This window comes from Corythoichthys intestinalis, chromosome 8, assembly GCF_030265065.1.
Source record: "Corythoichthys intestinalis isolate RoL2023-P3 chromosome 8, ASM3026506v1, whole genome shotgun sequence".
Lineage (NCBI taxonomy): Eukaryota > Metazoa > Chordata > Actinopteri > Syngnathiformes > Syngnathidae > Corythoichthys > Corythoichthys intestinalis.
In genome coordinates, this window is record NC_080402.1 from 43533089 (window position 1) to 43546832 (window position 13744).

Here is a 13744-nt window from a genome sequence, read left to right on the forward strand (position 1 = left end):
TCCGCAAAAGGGTGTGGGAAAATTCCTGTGTGATATCATGTGCATCCCCGACACACAAAGCATTAGGGGGAGAGCAGGATCAACAAGACACTACCAGTCTTCAGCAACTGACTCCTCTGTTTATCTTGGCAGCAGAATATGCATTGTGTCCTTTAAGCTAACATATTTTAGACTCCAAATAAAATTTTAAGATTCCTACTCAACATTAACTCATTCACTGCCATTGACAGCGTTATATGTCAAATTAATTTGAATCGTCAGGCGCTGAATAATCATTTTTCAGTGCCCGATTATGACAGATATCCATTTTTGGAGCAGATCTGGTTAAACTATCATCACCTGCTGGCATAGAGTGATCACTGCTAGCCACTCCCAGTCGAAATTGATTTGACTTCCCTTACCAACAATGCTAGTCAATTACTTAAAATGTCACACTAACCCTGCCCTGTCATACCCTAGTCTTTCCTGTCCTCACTCTCAAATGTGAATCCCCGTAAGTGGCGTTGAATGAGTTAAATACAAATTAACTGTTGTTGACTCATTGGTTGCCACTAATGGCGACAGACATCTGGAAACAATAACTCAAACAGACTCAACGTCTATCACCGGTACTGGCATTGAATGAGTTAACGTCTCATTTAAAAGCCAGCCGTTTTACCCGTTTGAATGAATATTTGAAAAACACAAGAATGTGTTTTTCAATAAGTAAGTATTGAAGTTGTAAACAAGACAGTGAAGCGAGTGGCTCTTTGCCTAGCTAATAGTGGCCCAAGGCTAATAATCTTCTGTAACGTACACACTCACATACTATAACGTGGCAGAATTAGTTAAAACACGAAAACATAAGGTAACAATATCTATTGACTAATAGAGAGCCTGATCAAAAAGACAAAGAGAAGGAGAGCGCAATGAGGGGTTCCAAAGAGCACTTGACTCTTCTCCTTGCTATTGCTGTTTGGTCAGTGTTGCTAGGCAACAGAGCATCTCTTGAAGATAGAGAGGTACGTGGCGAGTCATCAGTTCTGCCTGCAGCACAGAGAATGAATACACATACAAACACACCCCCACAGAAACACACATGCACACCCCTGTGCACACACGCACACATCTACGCACACATGCAAAAAACCATGTCAATCCCAGGTGACACAAGGTTGAATTGTAAGGTTCGGTAACAAGCCCACTCCATTCTCCTGGTGTGTGTGTGCGCCATGACTCACTCAAGCAAGAAACTCAACACAGCGCACCCATCATCATAATACAACAACTCAAACACCTATTAGCATCAAATCGAAAATACCGAGAGGCTCTGCAGTAGACATTAGTGTGAGGGTGTACAATAAGTAGTCAGTGGTCAAAATGGGTTCTGTGGATGCACATGCTCTGGACACAGAAGTAAAATTGTTCGATCCCATTTAGAAGCCTTGCTGTGTTCCAATAGAACTACTGGATAGACACACTTGGTGTAATTATCATGTCTTTGGAACAATCAGTAGGGGTGTAACGGTACACAAAAATCTCGGTTCGGTACGTACCTCGGTTTTGAGGTCACGATTCGGTTCATTTTCGGTACAGTAAGAAAACAAAATGCAAAATATAAATGTGCTAGTTGTTTATTACACACTTTTGTGCTTTCAACAATAGGAACATTAGCCTATACAAAGCTAGAATTCTGCTCAAAAAGTAGCGGGTAATTAAAGATAATCCAACAACAATTTGCCTTTCAGACCAGCTTTCTTTCTGAAAGAAAGAAGAAAAAATAAGTCCTGTGCTAAAGAGAAAAACAATCCCAATGACAAAGATTTTAACATGTATTTTACAAATGAAATGCCTCAATGAATCTTTTTTTTTCTTATGAACGGTTTTCAAAAGCTTTATTGGTGGATTTTCTCAAGTTAAAGCACCACACAGAAATAAATAGTTAAATAAATTTAATTGTGTAAGCAGGATCTGTGTACTATTATTTAATTACAGGTGTTTTAGCTCATTTCAATTTATTTTATTTAAATGGGCTATTATTTATTTTATTATGTGTTTATATTTCACAAATGTGATGTAGTATTCATTTATATTGTATATTTTATGTTGTATAACTGTAACTGTAACTGTAGTTCCTATGTTAATATTAGTTCCTATTTGTTTTGTTGTAGTAGGAGGGTTTTGTATTGAACACGGGCCGTGTTGGTATCATTATAGCAGAGAAGACAGCAGTAAATCAACAAAGACAAGTCAACTGTGCCCCGATCTACCACTCAAGAGATCTGATGGACTCAAAAAGTGGCTTACGATTGCATATTAGTTTGAAAATCGACCGGATCCACCGTATTTTTACACGAGCGACTTCCGGTCTGCCCGATCCTAGCTACCGGTAGTAGTATTGACGTAGGAGGGTCGCGTCTCGAGTCAAATAATAAACTCTGCCGTTCTGGGACGCGTCTAACACGCGGCCGCACTGCGACTGGTGTGCATTGGCTGATTGACTTTAACGCCCGCGTTTCACTGCGTTCTCGTGGCGGCCACGTTGTTGCGCCATTGACTGGTTTCTGGGTTATACTGTTGTACAGTGTTGGTCCTCATTATAGTACAGAAGACGGAGTAAATATAATCTACACAAAGAAACCCGATTGACTCACAGCCTCAAAAATTAAGGGTTACATTACGTCAAACTTGTTCGGTACGCCTCCGTTCCGAACCGAGCACCACGTATCAAAACTGTTCAATACAAATACATGTACCGTTACACCCTTAACAATCAGTATAAAAAAGAAGAACAATATCAAAAGCTAAGTTTTTTTTACTGCCTGTGTACCTGAGGAGATGACTCAGAAATGGAAAGAACCATACAACCCTGATATTATAACAACAAACATTGGATGCCATTTACAGAAACTGAACAGGTTTAAAAGTGATGCATGCTTACCAACTACACAAAGACAAGAACAGGAAAAAACACACAAGATTTCACAAATATCATGTACATTGCAATCTATAAAAAAAAAAAAAAGATTTTAAAATTATCATAAGCCTGCATATTATTCAACTTAAATTGAGACACATTACCATTATAAATACAGTATTTTACCATTTACCATAAGCATTTACATAAGTTTCCAGATGTTCCCTTATGTTAAGGAACACCAGCTCCACATTCCTGACCCTCATTGCTTTGGCCTAATACACAGGAAACGCAAAGCTTGGTGACTCTCTGAAAGAGCTTTGAAACTTGCCGCTCCAGTGGCAGCTAAAAATTACTTGCTCAGCACTGTGGCTCAGTTTATAGAATTCCTCCATAGAAAATTAGCAACAGTACCATTAATAACTTAAGGAATTGTGGTACAGTGACAGGGTAATGCTTTTTCGAAAGGGGTAGAAGTTCTAAAGTTCAACCACTCAAAGGAAGGACTCCAGATTGCGGTCTTCTACAGGCTGCATGCAGGGTGATTTGTCCCATCAAATTCCATTACAGATTCAATGCCAGTGCAACAAGCCGCACAAGTCTTTTCGTTAAATTAAGCATGCAGTGCTGTTGCCATTCCAACAATATTGTTACATAACATCTATAGACAGGGACATACTGTACATATATGAGCATGGTATAGAGTTTATACTATATAAAGGTGTCAAACTTATTTTCGACACGGGGCACATAGCAGTTTTTGGTTTCCCTTGGAGGGCCGACATGACTGCGAACCCATATAAAAATTAAGCCTGAACGATATATCGTTTAAACATCGCCATCGCGATGTGCGTGTGCGCAATAGTCCCATCGCAAGCACGTGCGATAGTTTTTCTTTTTTTTGATCCACATACGCCTCACTTTCTGGTCTGCGCACAGCCTCCTACCCTCCCTCTCCCAGCCTTTTGATCCTCTCAGTCACTGCGGCACAACAATGGCTTTGATCTGGCCAAAGAAGCAGACTTCACACGGGCATCTGTCAATCATCGTTTAACTTGTTAAACAGTTGAAAGGAAGCCGCGCTGGAATGAATGTGTGTACTGTGGGGACGTTGGAGACATTTAAATGCCAGAAGTGATCATGAGGAGTTTGAAATTTCTACATGTCACTTCAACGGTCACAGCTAAAGTACATAAACAGAAGCATTTAATAAAGCCAAGCATTTATCTGCTACAGTACTTTATTCTTGTTAAAAAATGATTTGGTTGGACAGTTATGTTTAAAACTTATCATCATTATGAAATTTGAAGTGCTTAAAAACAATTTATTTATATACATTTTTTAAATCACTTTGGGGGGGGGGGGGGGGTGAGAAAAAAACATGTCTTATACACGGTGACCCAAAAAAAAGTTTACACTGCCATAATACAACTTAAATGCCATGTTTATTCAGCTTAGAATTAGAATTGAATCACAAATTATACATTATTGTAAAGAACATGTACAGTACACTCTATTTTTCAATGTGTCCTCCCTTAAGTGTCACAACAGCCTCCAGGCGCCTGCGGAACGCTTCTTTATGTAGGATGCTGTCATCTTTTCCCAAGATCTAACAATGGACCAAGGCTGCCACAGAAGTTTGTGGCTTCTTACAGGCACTGTCCTCCACAGTTGCCCATATGCTATAATCCAGGGGATTGAGATCTGGACTCTGGGGTGGCCACATATCACCTTGTCAATCAACTTTTTGGTCCGCACAGATCGGCACTTCCAGACCCAGGTTTTCGTGAGGCTGTTCCAATATCTTTCAGCTTCTTTTTAACTTTGTAGACTGCACATCTGGATATTCTTAGATTTGCTGCAATCTCAGTAGGTGTCAGACCGGCACGCAGCAATTCAGGTACAGCTAAAGTTTTCTTCATTTTCAGCAGAAGCACAGGAATTGTAGAGACGAGAGATTACCAGCTGCATTGAGTGACCTTAATGAATCACTTAAGCATGACAACCTATTTAGATATGTTTCGATGGCTTTTAAACAAGCAGTCAACTGAGTGTAAACTTTTTTTTGGGTCAACCTGTATGTATCTCTTTCCAATGCCAAATCTGAATAAATACATTGGGCACAAAAAACACACACAAAAAAATTTTAAATGGGGGGGTGGGCTACTTCGCATTTTTTCACTTATCGCGGCAGGTTCTGGTCCCCATTAACCGCGAAAAACAAGGGATGACTGTACACTGTGGTGATCTAAAGTCTTTCCAAACAGCTATTTAAGTCATCTTGTGAAAATATCTTGAAAAAAAAATATATGAATTTTTTTTAATATCGCAATATAATATCGCAATATATCGCAAACCCAAAAAAAAAATCGCAGCAATAGTTTTTCCCAATATCGTTCAGGCCTAATAAAAATGATATTTTGTATTTGTGACAATATGCCATTTTCAGGGTTCCCACGGGGAAAAGTCAAACTTACTCGATAAAGTGTCTGCATTGAATTTCATCTGGCAAGTGTTCCAATTCCTTGAATTTGAAATTACGCTGCACTGCATAAAACTCTGTGTGAGAATTTTGAGAGTAAGATAATGTTTTTAGTGAAGTTGAATTTTGTGAAGTTCCTTGAATTTCCCAAGAACTGACACTAAATTGTATTCAAAGTCATCTTGAACTGCCTGTGACACAAAAAAAGCATGTTAACTTCATATTACACGGGGTAGTTTATGCTCCTGTATTAAATTGACCACTTGGATATGTGGGAAGCCATCGATATATTCATTCAATTTTTTTAATCCCGCGCTACGAAAATGAGACTTCCGGCCATGGTCTCGGATTGAGGAAGAAGGCGAATGTGACGTCAGGGGACTAATCATTTTCACAAAACAGCCATTACGATCGTATGTAGAAGGACTGCGAATTCATCTGATTTTGCGGATTAATTTGTTTATTTTTCACGTCATGCCAGCCCAATGTGCTGCAGGCTTTTGTTGCTACACCAGGGAGAGTGGTGTAAGGCTTTTTGGATTTCCAAAATATCCTGTTCACCGCGAATTATTGGCAAAACAAGTCCGACAATCAAGAGACCATGTGACGGATTATTAAGTGTGTAAGTAAGTAAGCTACGTGTTTTATGATATGTCAAATACTGGGATCATGACAAACGTTTTAATAAGCAGGTGTCTTGCATTTTGTGAGTGAGAATGCTCCCTGCCTACTGAGAAGGCCACTTGGCCGACGACCGGCGGCTTGTCGTACACCATGGTCACCTGCCGATAAAGGCGTGCCCGCCTATAGAGCACTATCCTCGGCTTGGGCCCGGGGAGCCCCCCTGCTCTGGTCTCCGCTTCTCCATTCTGTCGAGACTTTGACCCCCATCGGCCCTCTTCATGTTCCCGCCTAGAGCGCTATACTCGGCTTGGGCTCGGTGAAGACAATCAACCTCGCCGTCGTGTGTGAAATGAGTCGGGAGTAGTTTTGTGTGATTTTTCGCTTCGAAAGGCGAGGCAAAGACTTGGAAAAGCCGCTCAGTTCGGGTTAGCATGTCGCCTTGCTCTAACACTCCCTGTTTTGTTTACATTCTTTGCTGCGTCTCCAAAGCCAGGGCAGGGAAATGACGAAAACCAGACTAACTCCGGTGGCATAAAATAACGCTCGGGAGGTTTAAGAAGTCGGCAGTTTAGACCATTATGTAGTAATTTAGCCCTGTCGTACTGAATAAATGCATATTAAATATTTCATATTCCATTTAGCACAAGACTTTTATTTGTCATGACCATACAATTTATTTAGCAATTGGGAAAAAATACTTAGATAGAAAGAATATCCTGTAAAAATATTGGAGAAGAGAGGTATAAACAATCATGACATTTTGCTGCCCTCTGTCGCATTTTCTTTGTTCTGAATCTTCCCCTGAATGGGCTGAATTCTATATCAGCTAAAATCGTTACTCGACCGACGTCATCACCCAGATGGAGGCGCTAGAGCGCTATAATGACAGACATGGCTAAACGACAAATTAAAAGACTCTTTTCTCGTCAGCTGCGCTTTGACAAATTTTTGTATATTGTCAAATCGTCTCAATATATGATTTTAATTCATATGATAATACTATTTAAGATTTTTTTTATGGTGTCACAGGCACTTTAAATGTCACTTGATGAAACCTGTTGGAACACTGGTTTTGGCATTTAAGCATGAAGTCCATGCACATAATCTGCTTTTTCGGCCACAAAAAAAATTATGCCACAGACTGAATCCGGACCTTGAGTTTGACACCTGTGATGATAAGTCTTTTTTAAAAATGCCAACAAGAATACTTCCATGAGAAGTGAAAACTTTAAGTTGTTCTTTCTGAGGAAATTATACATCTGTGGCTTTGCAAATGAACTGATATCAGTGACAAAGTCATTCCCACCGAGACGCAAGACACCACATGAAATGAACAATTTATAAGCATTCCCATATGATTAGTGCAGAGTGCTTCAAATGAAATAAAAGTTGACATGTTTGCAAATTGCTCAGTGTCAAGAGTACATTGCTGAAGCTCAGAATAAACTGGATTTGGTAAAAGTTCTGCAGTGATTTTCTTTTGCTTATACATTTTTATCCCATTGTCCTACTAGATCAAATAGTGAAAGGTGTGGACCTGAAGAAGCACATCTCAAAAATTTGCAAACATGCCATTTGTTCCATTTGTAGCTACAAATGATGGTCACACAAACACAGCAATCAATTTGTTTGAAAGGTTGTAATAAGAAAAGGTAGTACTTACTACAAAACTACTGTTAACTTTTTCTAAAATTCGTTTTTCGTTTAGTGCCATTGCTTCACCTTTTCTTTTCTTCACTCGCTTCTTTTCCAGCTTTTTACAGGCGTACATCTTACCGGTGGCGCGCACTTGGCAGGCACAAACCTGGAAAAATAAGAACCGAGGACACATGAACAAACACAATTTGCTGTCAAAGAGTAATGGAAGTTAACGTCACACCGCAGGATTTTCCGAAGTCATGAACGGTGTCACGTTAACCCTAAAGGTTACTTGATAATCAATTGCATAAATACCACTACATCACATTAAATACATTTATTGTGAATAGGCATGCAACGATACAGTTAAGTCACGGTTTGATATGATTTTCGATACGAGGGAGACGATTATTGATTCGATTCAATACGTTTAATGCTCTGAAACAAAAAATACAAGTTAAAAAAAAAAAAAAAAAGTTTGTTTTTTTTTATTTTGCTAACAAGCAAAAATAACAATGCCACCATACAAACATGCATTATAGTGCATAATATTTATGTGATAACTTGTTACTGATTTGAAGAAATTTTGTATAAAACTGCTGAGGACAATCTTTGCTGTTTGTAAAATGAGGCGGGGCACACTGTTGATTGCTATTACTCTCTTAGCAGGCATGTTTACCACATGAGAAAAACATCCTATTTGTGGTCCGAGTCCATCTGTGTTACGTACTGAACTAACAATATTTGCAGCATTATCGATAGACACTGGTATGGATTGATTTGGCCTGCTTAACTTCCATTCAGTCATGGCGGTTTTTAATTCATCGATGTAGTAAATGGACTACGCGTCCCATGATCACTCTGGGCTCACGCAGCCAATGGCATGGGACTTGGGGGGGGTGGGGGGGATCTAACTTAGTATATTTAGGTTGCTATTTGATGTTATCTAGTGTGTGCGCGCGAGTGTGGTCGGGCATTAAAAAAAAAGTTAACAAACGCCATAGAAGTCACGTCTGCTCATTACTGCACAACACCAGCATTTGACAATCGACTTTCATAAACAGGACGAGTTTGAAGTACAGCACTCTTAATTTGCCACTCATTGTTCATCATGTAACCGTGAGTTACCTCTCTGTGACCCACGGTCTTAACTTGTCTCTGGTCAAAGCGAGGTTATTCATCACAGCCAAGTCGGCAACAATACAGTGGAGCAAATAAGTATTTAGTCAACCACCGATGGTGCAAGTTCTCCTACTTGAAAAGATTAGAGAGGCCTGTAATTGTCAACATGGGTAAAACTCAGCCATGAGAGACAGAATGTGGAAAAAAAAAACAGAAAATCACATTGTTTTGATTTTTAAAGAATTCATTTCCAAATTAGAGTACTACAAAGAAGCAAGATTTCTGGCTGTCATACAGGTCTAACGAGGCTCCACTTGTTACCTGTATTAATGGCACCTGTATTAACTCATTATCGGTATAAAAGACACCTGTCCACAACCTCAGTCAGTCATACTCCAAACTCCACTATGGCCAAGACCAAAGAAGGACACCAGAGACAAAATCGTAGACCTGCACCAGGCTGGGAAGACTAAATGTACAATAGGTAAAACGCTTGGTGTAAAGAAATCAACTGTAGGAGCAATTATTAGGAAATGGAAGACATACAAGACCACTGGTAATCTTCCTCGATCTGGGGCTCCATGCAAGATCTCACCCCGTGGCGTCAAAATGATAACAAGAACGGTGAGCAAAAATCCCAGAACCACACAGGGGGACCTAGTGAATGACCTACAGAGAACTGGGACCACAGTAACAAAGGCTACTATCAGTAACACAATGAGCCGCCAGAGACTCAAATCCTGCACTGCCAGACGTGTCCCCCTGTTGAAGAAAGTACACGTCCAGACCCGTCTGCGGTTCGCTAGAGAGCATTTGGATGATCCAGAAGAGGACTGGGAGAATGTGTTATGGTCAGATGAAACCAAAATAGAACTTTTTGGAAGAAACACAGGTTCTCGTATTTGGAGGAGAAAGAATACTGAGTTGCATCCGAAGAACACCATACCCACTGTGAACCATGGGGGTGGAAATATCATGCTTTGGGGCTTTTTTCTGCAAAGGGACTGATCTGTGTAAAGGAAAGAATGAATGGGGCCATGTATGAGTGAAAATCTCCTTCCATCCACAAGGGCATTGAAGATGAGACGTGGCTGGGTCTTTCAGCATGACAATGATCCCAAACACACAGGCTTCGTAAGAAGCATTTCAAGGTCCTGGAGTGGCCTAGCCAGTCTCCAGATCTCAACCCCATAGAAAATCTGTGGAGGGAGTTCAAAGTTTGTGTTGCCCAACGACAGCCCCAAAACATCACTGCTCTAGAGGAGATCTGCATGGAGGAATGGGCCAAAATACCAGCAACAGTGTGTGAAAAAGTTTGTAAAGAGTTACAGAAAACGTTTGGCCTCCGTTATTGCCAACAAAGGGTACATAACAAAGTATTGAGATGAACTTTTGGTATTGACCAAATACTTATTTTCCACCATGATTTGCAAATAAACTCTTTAAAAATCAAACAATGTGAATTTCTGTTTTTTTTTCCACATTCTGTCTCTCATAGTTGAGGTTTACCCATGTTGACAATTACAGGCCTCTTTAATATTTTCAAGTGGGAGAACTTGCACAATTAGTGGTTGACTAAATACTCATTTGCCCCACTGTATATTAGCGGACTTTGTTGTACGTATCCTTACAGACAGTCTTTGTTTAATATGTACGAGTGGGGATAGCATATCAGCTCACCCAAAATATGGCCAAACAACAGATCTGTACGATTCCTTAAGTTACTGTCTTTCCTCACGAGCAATGATCCTCATGCGCCACAGCTCCTACCTTTCATACAGTTTGGGGGAGGAGTGGAGAGAGGGGCTGCTAGCGGCAGAGTTTGTTTTTTCAAGGAAAGCTGCGCCGGACATTTTACCGAGGGACGACAAAAATAAATTCAGAAAATACATTTTGGGAGTTTTTCATTTGAATGTTTTTTTTGCATATTGAATCGAAGAGGGCGTGTCGAACGGTTCAAAAAAAGTATTGTTGCGTCCTTAATCGTGACGATACTCACCTCGCCAAATCCACCTTTTCCTAGTACTCTGTAATGTCGGAAGGTATTTTTGGTTACTGGTTGCCTAGAATGGAAAGAAAGATTGACAGATAAGTTAAAATAAAATAACTCAGCTCATGAAATGTTAAGATGGATATTCAACAATACTGTAATTTAATTATATTAATTCACACCACTTCAGTTCCCTCCTCCTATGTGATGCATTGATAATTTATGGAGGATTTTTCACAGGATCAACAACAAAAACAAGTGCCTAACTAAAATAAACCATTTATGGTTAAAGTTCTTTAAAGCATTAGTACAGGGGTGCCCAATCCCGGTCCTCAAGAGCCCCTATCCAGCTTGTATTCCGTGTCTCCCTCCTTTAACACACCTGAATCAAATGATCAGCTCATCAGCAAGCTCTGCAGCAGCCTGATAACGATCCTGATTAGTTGATTCATGTGTGTTAGAGGAGGGAGACAATAAAAACAAGCTGGATAGGGACTCTCGAGGACCGGGATTGGGCACCCCTGCATTAGTATATTTGCTGTTAAACTACTCATGGATCAACTTTCATACTAGTGCAATTGTGCATTACAAATGTACAGTAACCATGCTTTCTCAAACTTAAACTCATTGAAGAAACAAAATGTGCATCTTATTTGGAGTAGGCGAGGCAATACTTTTCTCAACACAAAAGCCTGTTAAAAATTCCCTTTGGTTATATTCATTATTTGTGGGATTTACTAACATTGTATTATTTGTAGTACAGTAATTTGTTTCATGGACTGCACTTTGTCACAGCTGTGGCTGCTGTGGGGAAAAAAAAAAAACCTAAATAAAGCTTAATCGAGTTATTTGGGATGTGATGTACTTTCCTTTCCCTGGCAGTCATTGAGCAGTGTTTAATGCACAAAGAATTTTAATTGCAATGTTTTATGGCTAGTATACTGCGAATGAAAATATTGCATGTTTCAGGACTAGCTTATAGTTAACAAGTCATCACCATATGCCTGTGATTACTTAATAAAAGTGAGATGGTTTTATGAGTGTCTTTAATTTATGTCTTTTTATACCATTGTGAGAGATAATGTTGCATGGTCAGATGCCTAGTGAGCACAATATAGTAATATAGTAATGTATAAATGCTAAACAAAGACAGTTACTTCTCACCTTTCCAACCATTTCCACTGCAGGAAGCGAGAAAAGTACATGGACTCCTGGTAGGAGGAAAACGGTGCGCCACTTAGATAATCACGAACTATTCTGGGGACACATGGAAATGTTTTGATCAATTTACCTTTTTAATTAAAAAAATAAAATAAATAAATACTGCACATTTCCACTCAGAAATTCTCAATTTCTTGACATCTGACAGCAACGTACAAATGTCAAAAAGATTCATTTTTATTATTATTTTTTTTTTAATCACCACATTCTCTGCATGTCCTATGAACGATTTGACGATTTGAATTGGCTTTATACATTATATTGGGTAAGCTGTAAGGTAAGTTACTAAAAGTTGGTTTGGGACGTTTCAACTGCTTTATGCTATGCTGCTATATGGTGATTAAAATATCATCCGAGTCAAAGGAACCCTCAGGTTTGCCCATCCAAACGTGTCATGATTTTATGGCAGCACATGAATACAGACTTCTGTAAAATAATGTTTTTCGATATTTTGTCACACCCCTAGTAGTGACAGCCATTCGCAACTTGTTAAATTGGTGATCTGTTCTGTCATCCTAAGGAAATACAATATACAGTACAGGGTGTCCATAAAGTATCTTTACCATTTCAAAAATTTATTAAAAATGCAATTGATTAGATATTTTATTCAGATTTGTTCTATTGTATTCAACGTTTATTGAAGTTTTGTTTTACCTCTTTTAATACACTTCTACATGGGCACCATAAGTTGCGCAAAGCACATCAAGATGGTACTCGATTTCTTGCCATGTTCGCTGTAGCATAGCCTCATCAATTGTGGCAATGGCATCAGTAATCCTTCGCTGAAGGTCAGTAATGTCCCTTATCTTTGTTCGATACACGATATCTTTAACATAGCCCCGTAGAAAGAAGTCCTGGGGGATGATATCTGGTGAACGTGGCGGCCAAGGAATTGGCCCATCCCTTCCAATCCATCGGTCTGGAAATGTTTGAGGAACCCACAAACATGCAGCCCCCAATGTGGTGGTGCACCATCTTGCTGAAAAATGATGGTTGGTTGAAGGTCATGCAGTTGTGGTGCAACATATTCAGTTAAAAGGTCAAGGTAAACATTTGCAGAAATTGATGTCTCGATGGGGAAAAAAAACACACAAATGCAGTGTAATAAAGAAACTTTAATAGACACTGAATACAATAGAACAAATCTGAATAAAATATCTAATCAATTGCATTTTTAAAAAATGTTTGAAATGGTAAAGAGACTTTATGGACACCCTGTAGTGTTGATTTCTTCTTCTCTCCATAATAAAGTTCTGTCATCCAAGCTAAATTATCAGGTCAATAAACCTGACTTTGTCTTAGGGCTTAAAATTGTCCACAGACTCCAAGAGAGGGAGGAGCTATGGTTGGCTCAATGCCCAGTCCCTGATGGACTCAGCAGGGAGCAGAAATAAACATAGCTACAATATGGCTATTGTTTGAGGAAGGTCAAGCGAGCGGAAAAAAAAAAGAAAACAGCATACATGGTAATATGGGCAATATGGGCAAGCATACTCATTTGAACTTGGTATGATATAACAAAGTTCCTCAGCAATGCAGGAAAACCAATACGTTCTGCCTGGTCTACAACCGGCTGTGAAAACGTTTCCACGTGTAACACCATGTTTTCCTAAGGGCTTTCCCAAAGGAAAAAAAAGATAATCCGAAAAAGAATTACATATTAAAGTCAAAGTTCCACGAGCGATTATAAATAGCAATAGCAGTGAAAGGAAGGAATGATTATGCACTAGGACAGTTTTGTTCACACTGACAAGTGCTTTTCCATGATTCT

At 39.4% G+C, this 13744-nt stretch overlaps 1 protein-coding gene across 5 annotated transcripts in view; it reads right to left on the reverse strand.

Annotated features, from left to right (window-relative positions):
* grk4 (G protein-coupled receptor kinase 4) overlaps nucleotides 1–13744 on the reverse strand; it is an 88214-nt gene that overhangs the window by 24382 nt on the left and 50088 nt on the right. For 4 of the 5 annotated variants that reach the window (XR_009064075.1, XR_009064074.1, XM_057842749.1 and 1 more), the window contains exons 6-8: nucleotides 11917–12009; nucleotides 10762–10825; nucleotides 7666–7806 (exon numbers count right to left, since the gene is read on the reverse strand). Coding sequence is in view for 3 of the 5 variants with exons in the window: in XM_057842749.1 (XP_057698732.1) it covers nucleotides 7666–7806; nucleotides 10762–10825; nucleotides 11917–12009 (298 nt within the window). In the remaining 2 variants the exon portion in view is untranslated. Of the gene's footprint in view, nucleotides 1–7665; nucleotides 7807–10761; nucleotides 10826–10934; nucleotides 11010–11916; nucleotides 12010–13744 lie in introns of those variants that run through there. The other variant, XM_057842751.1, reaches the window with a different exon arrangement.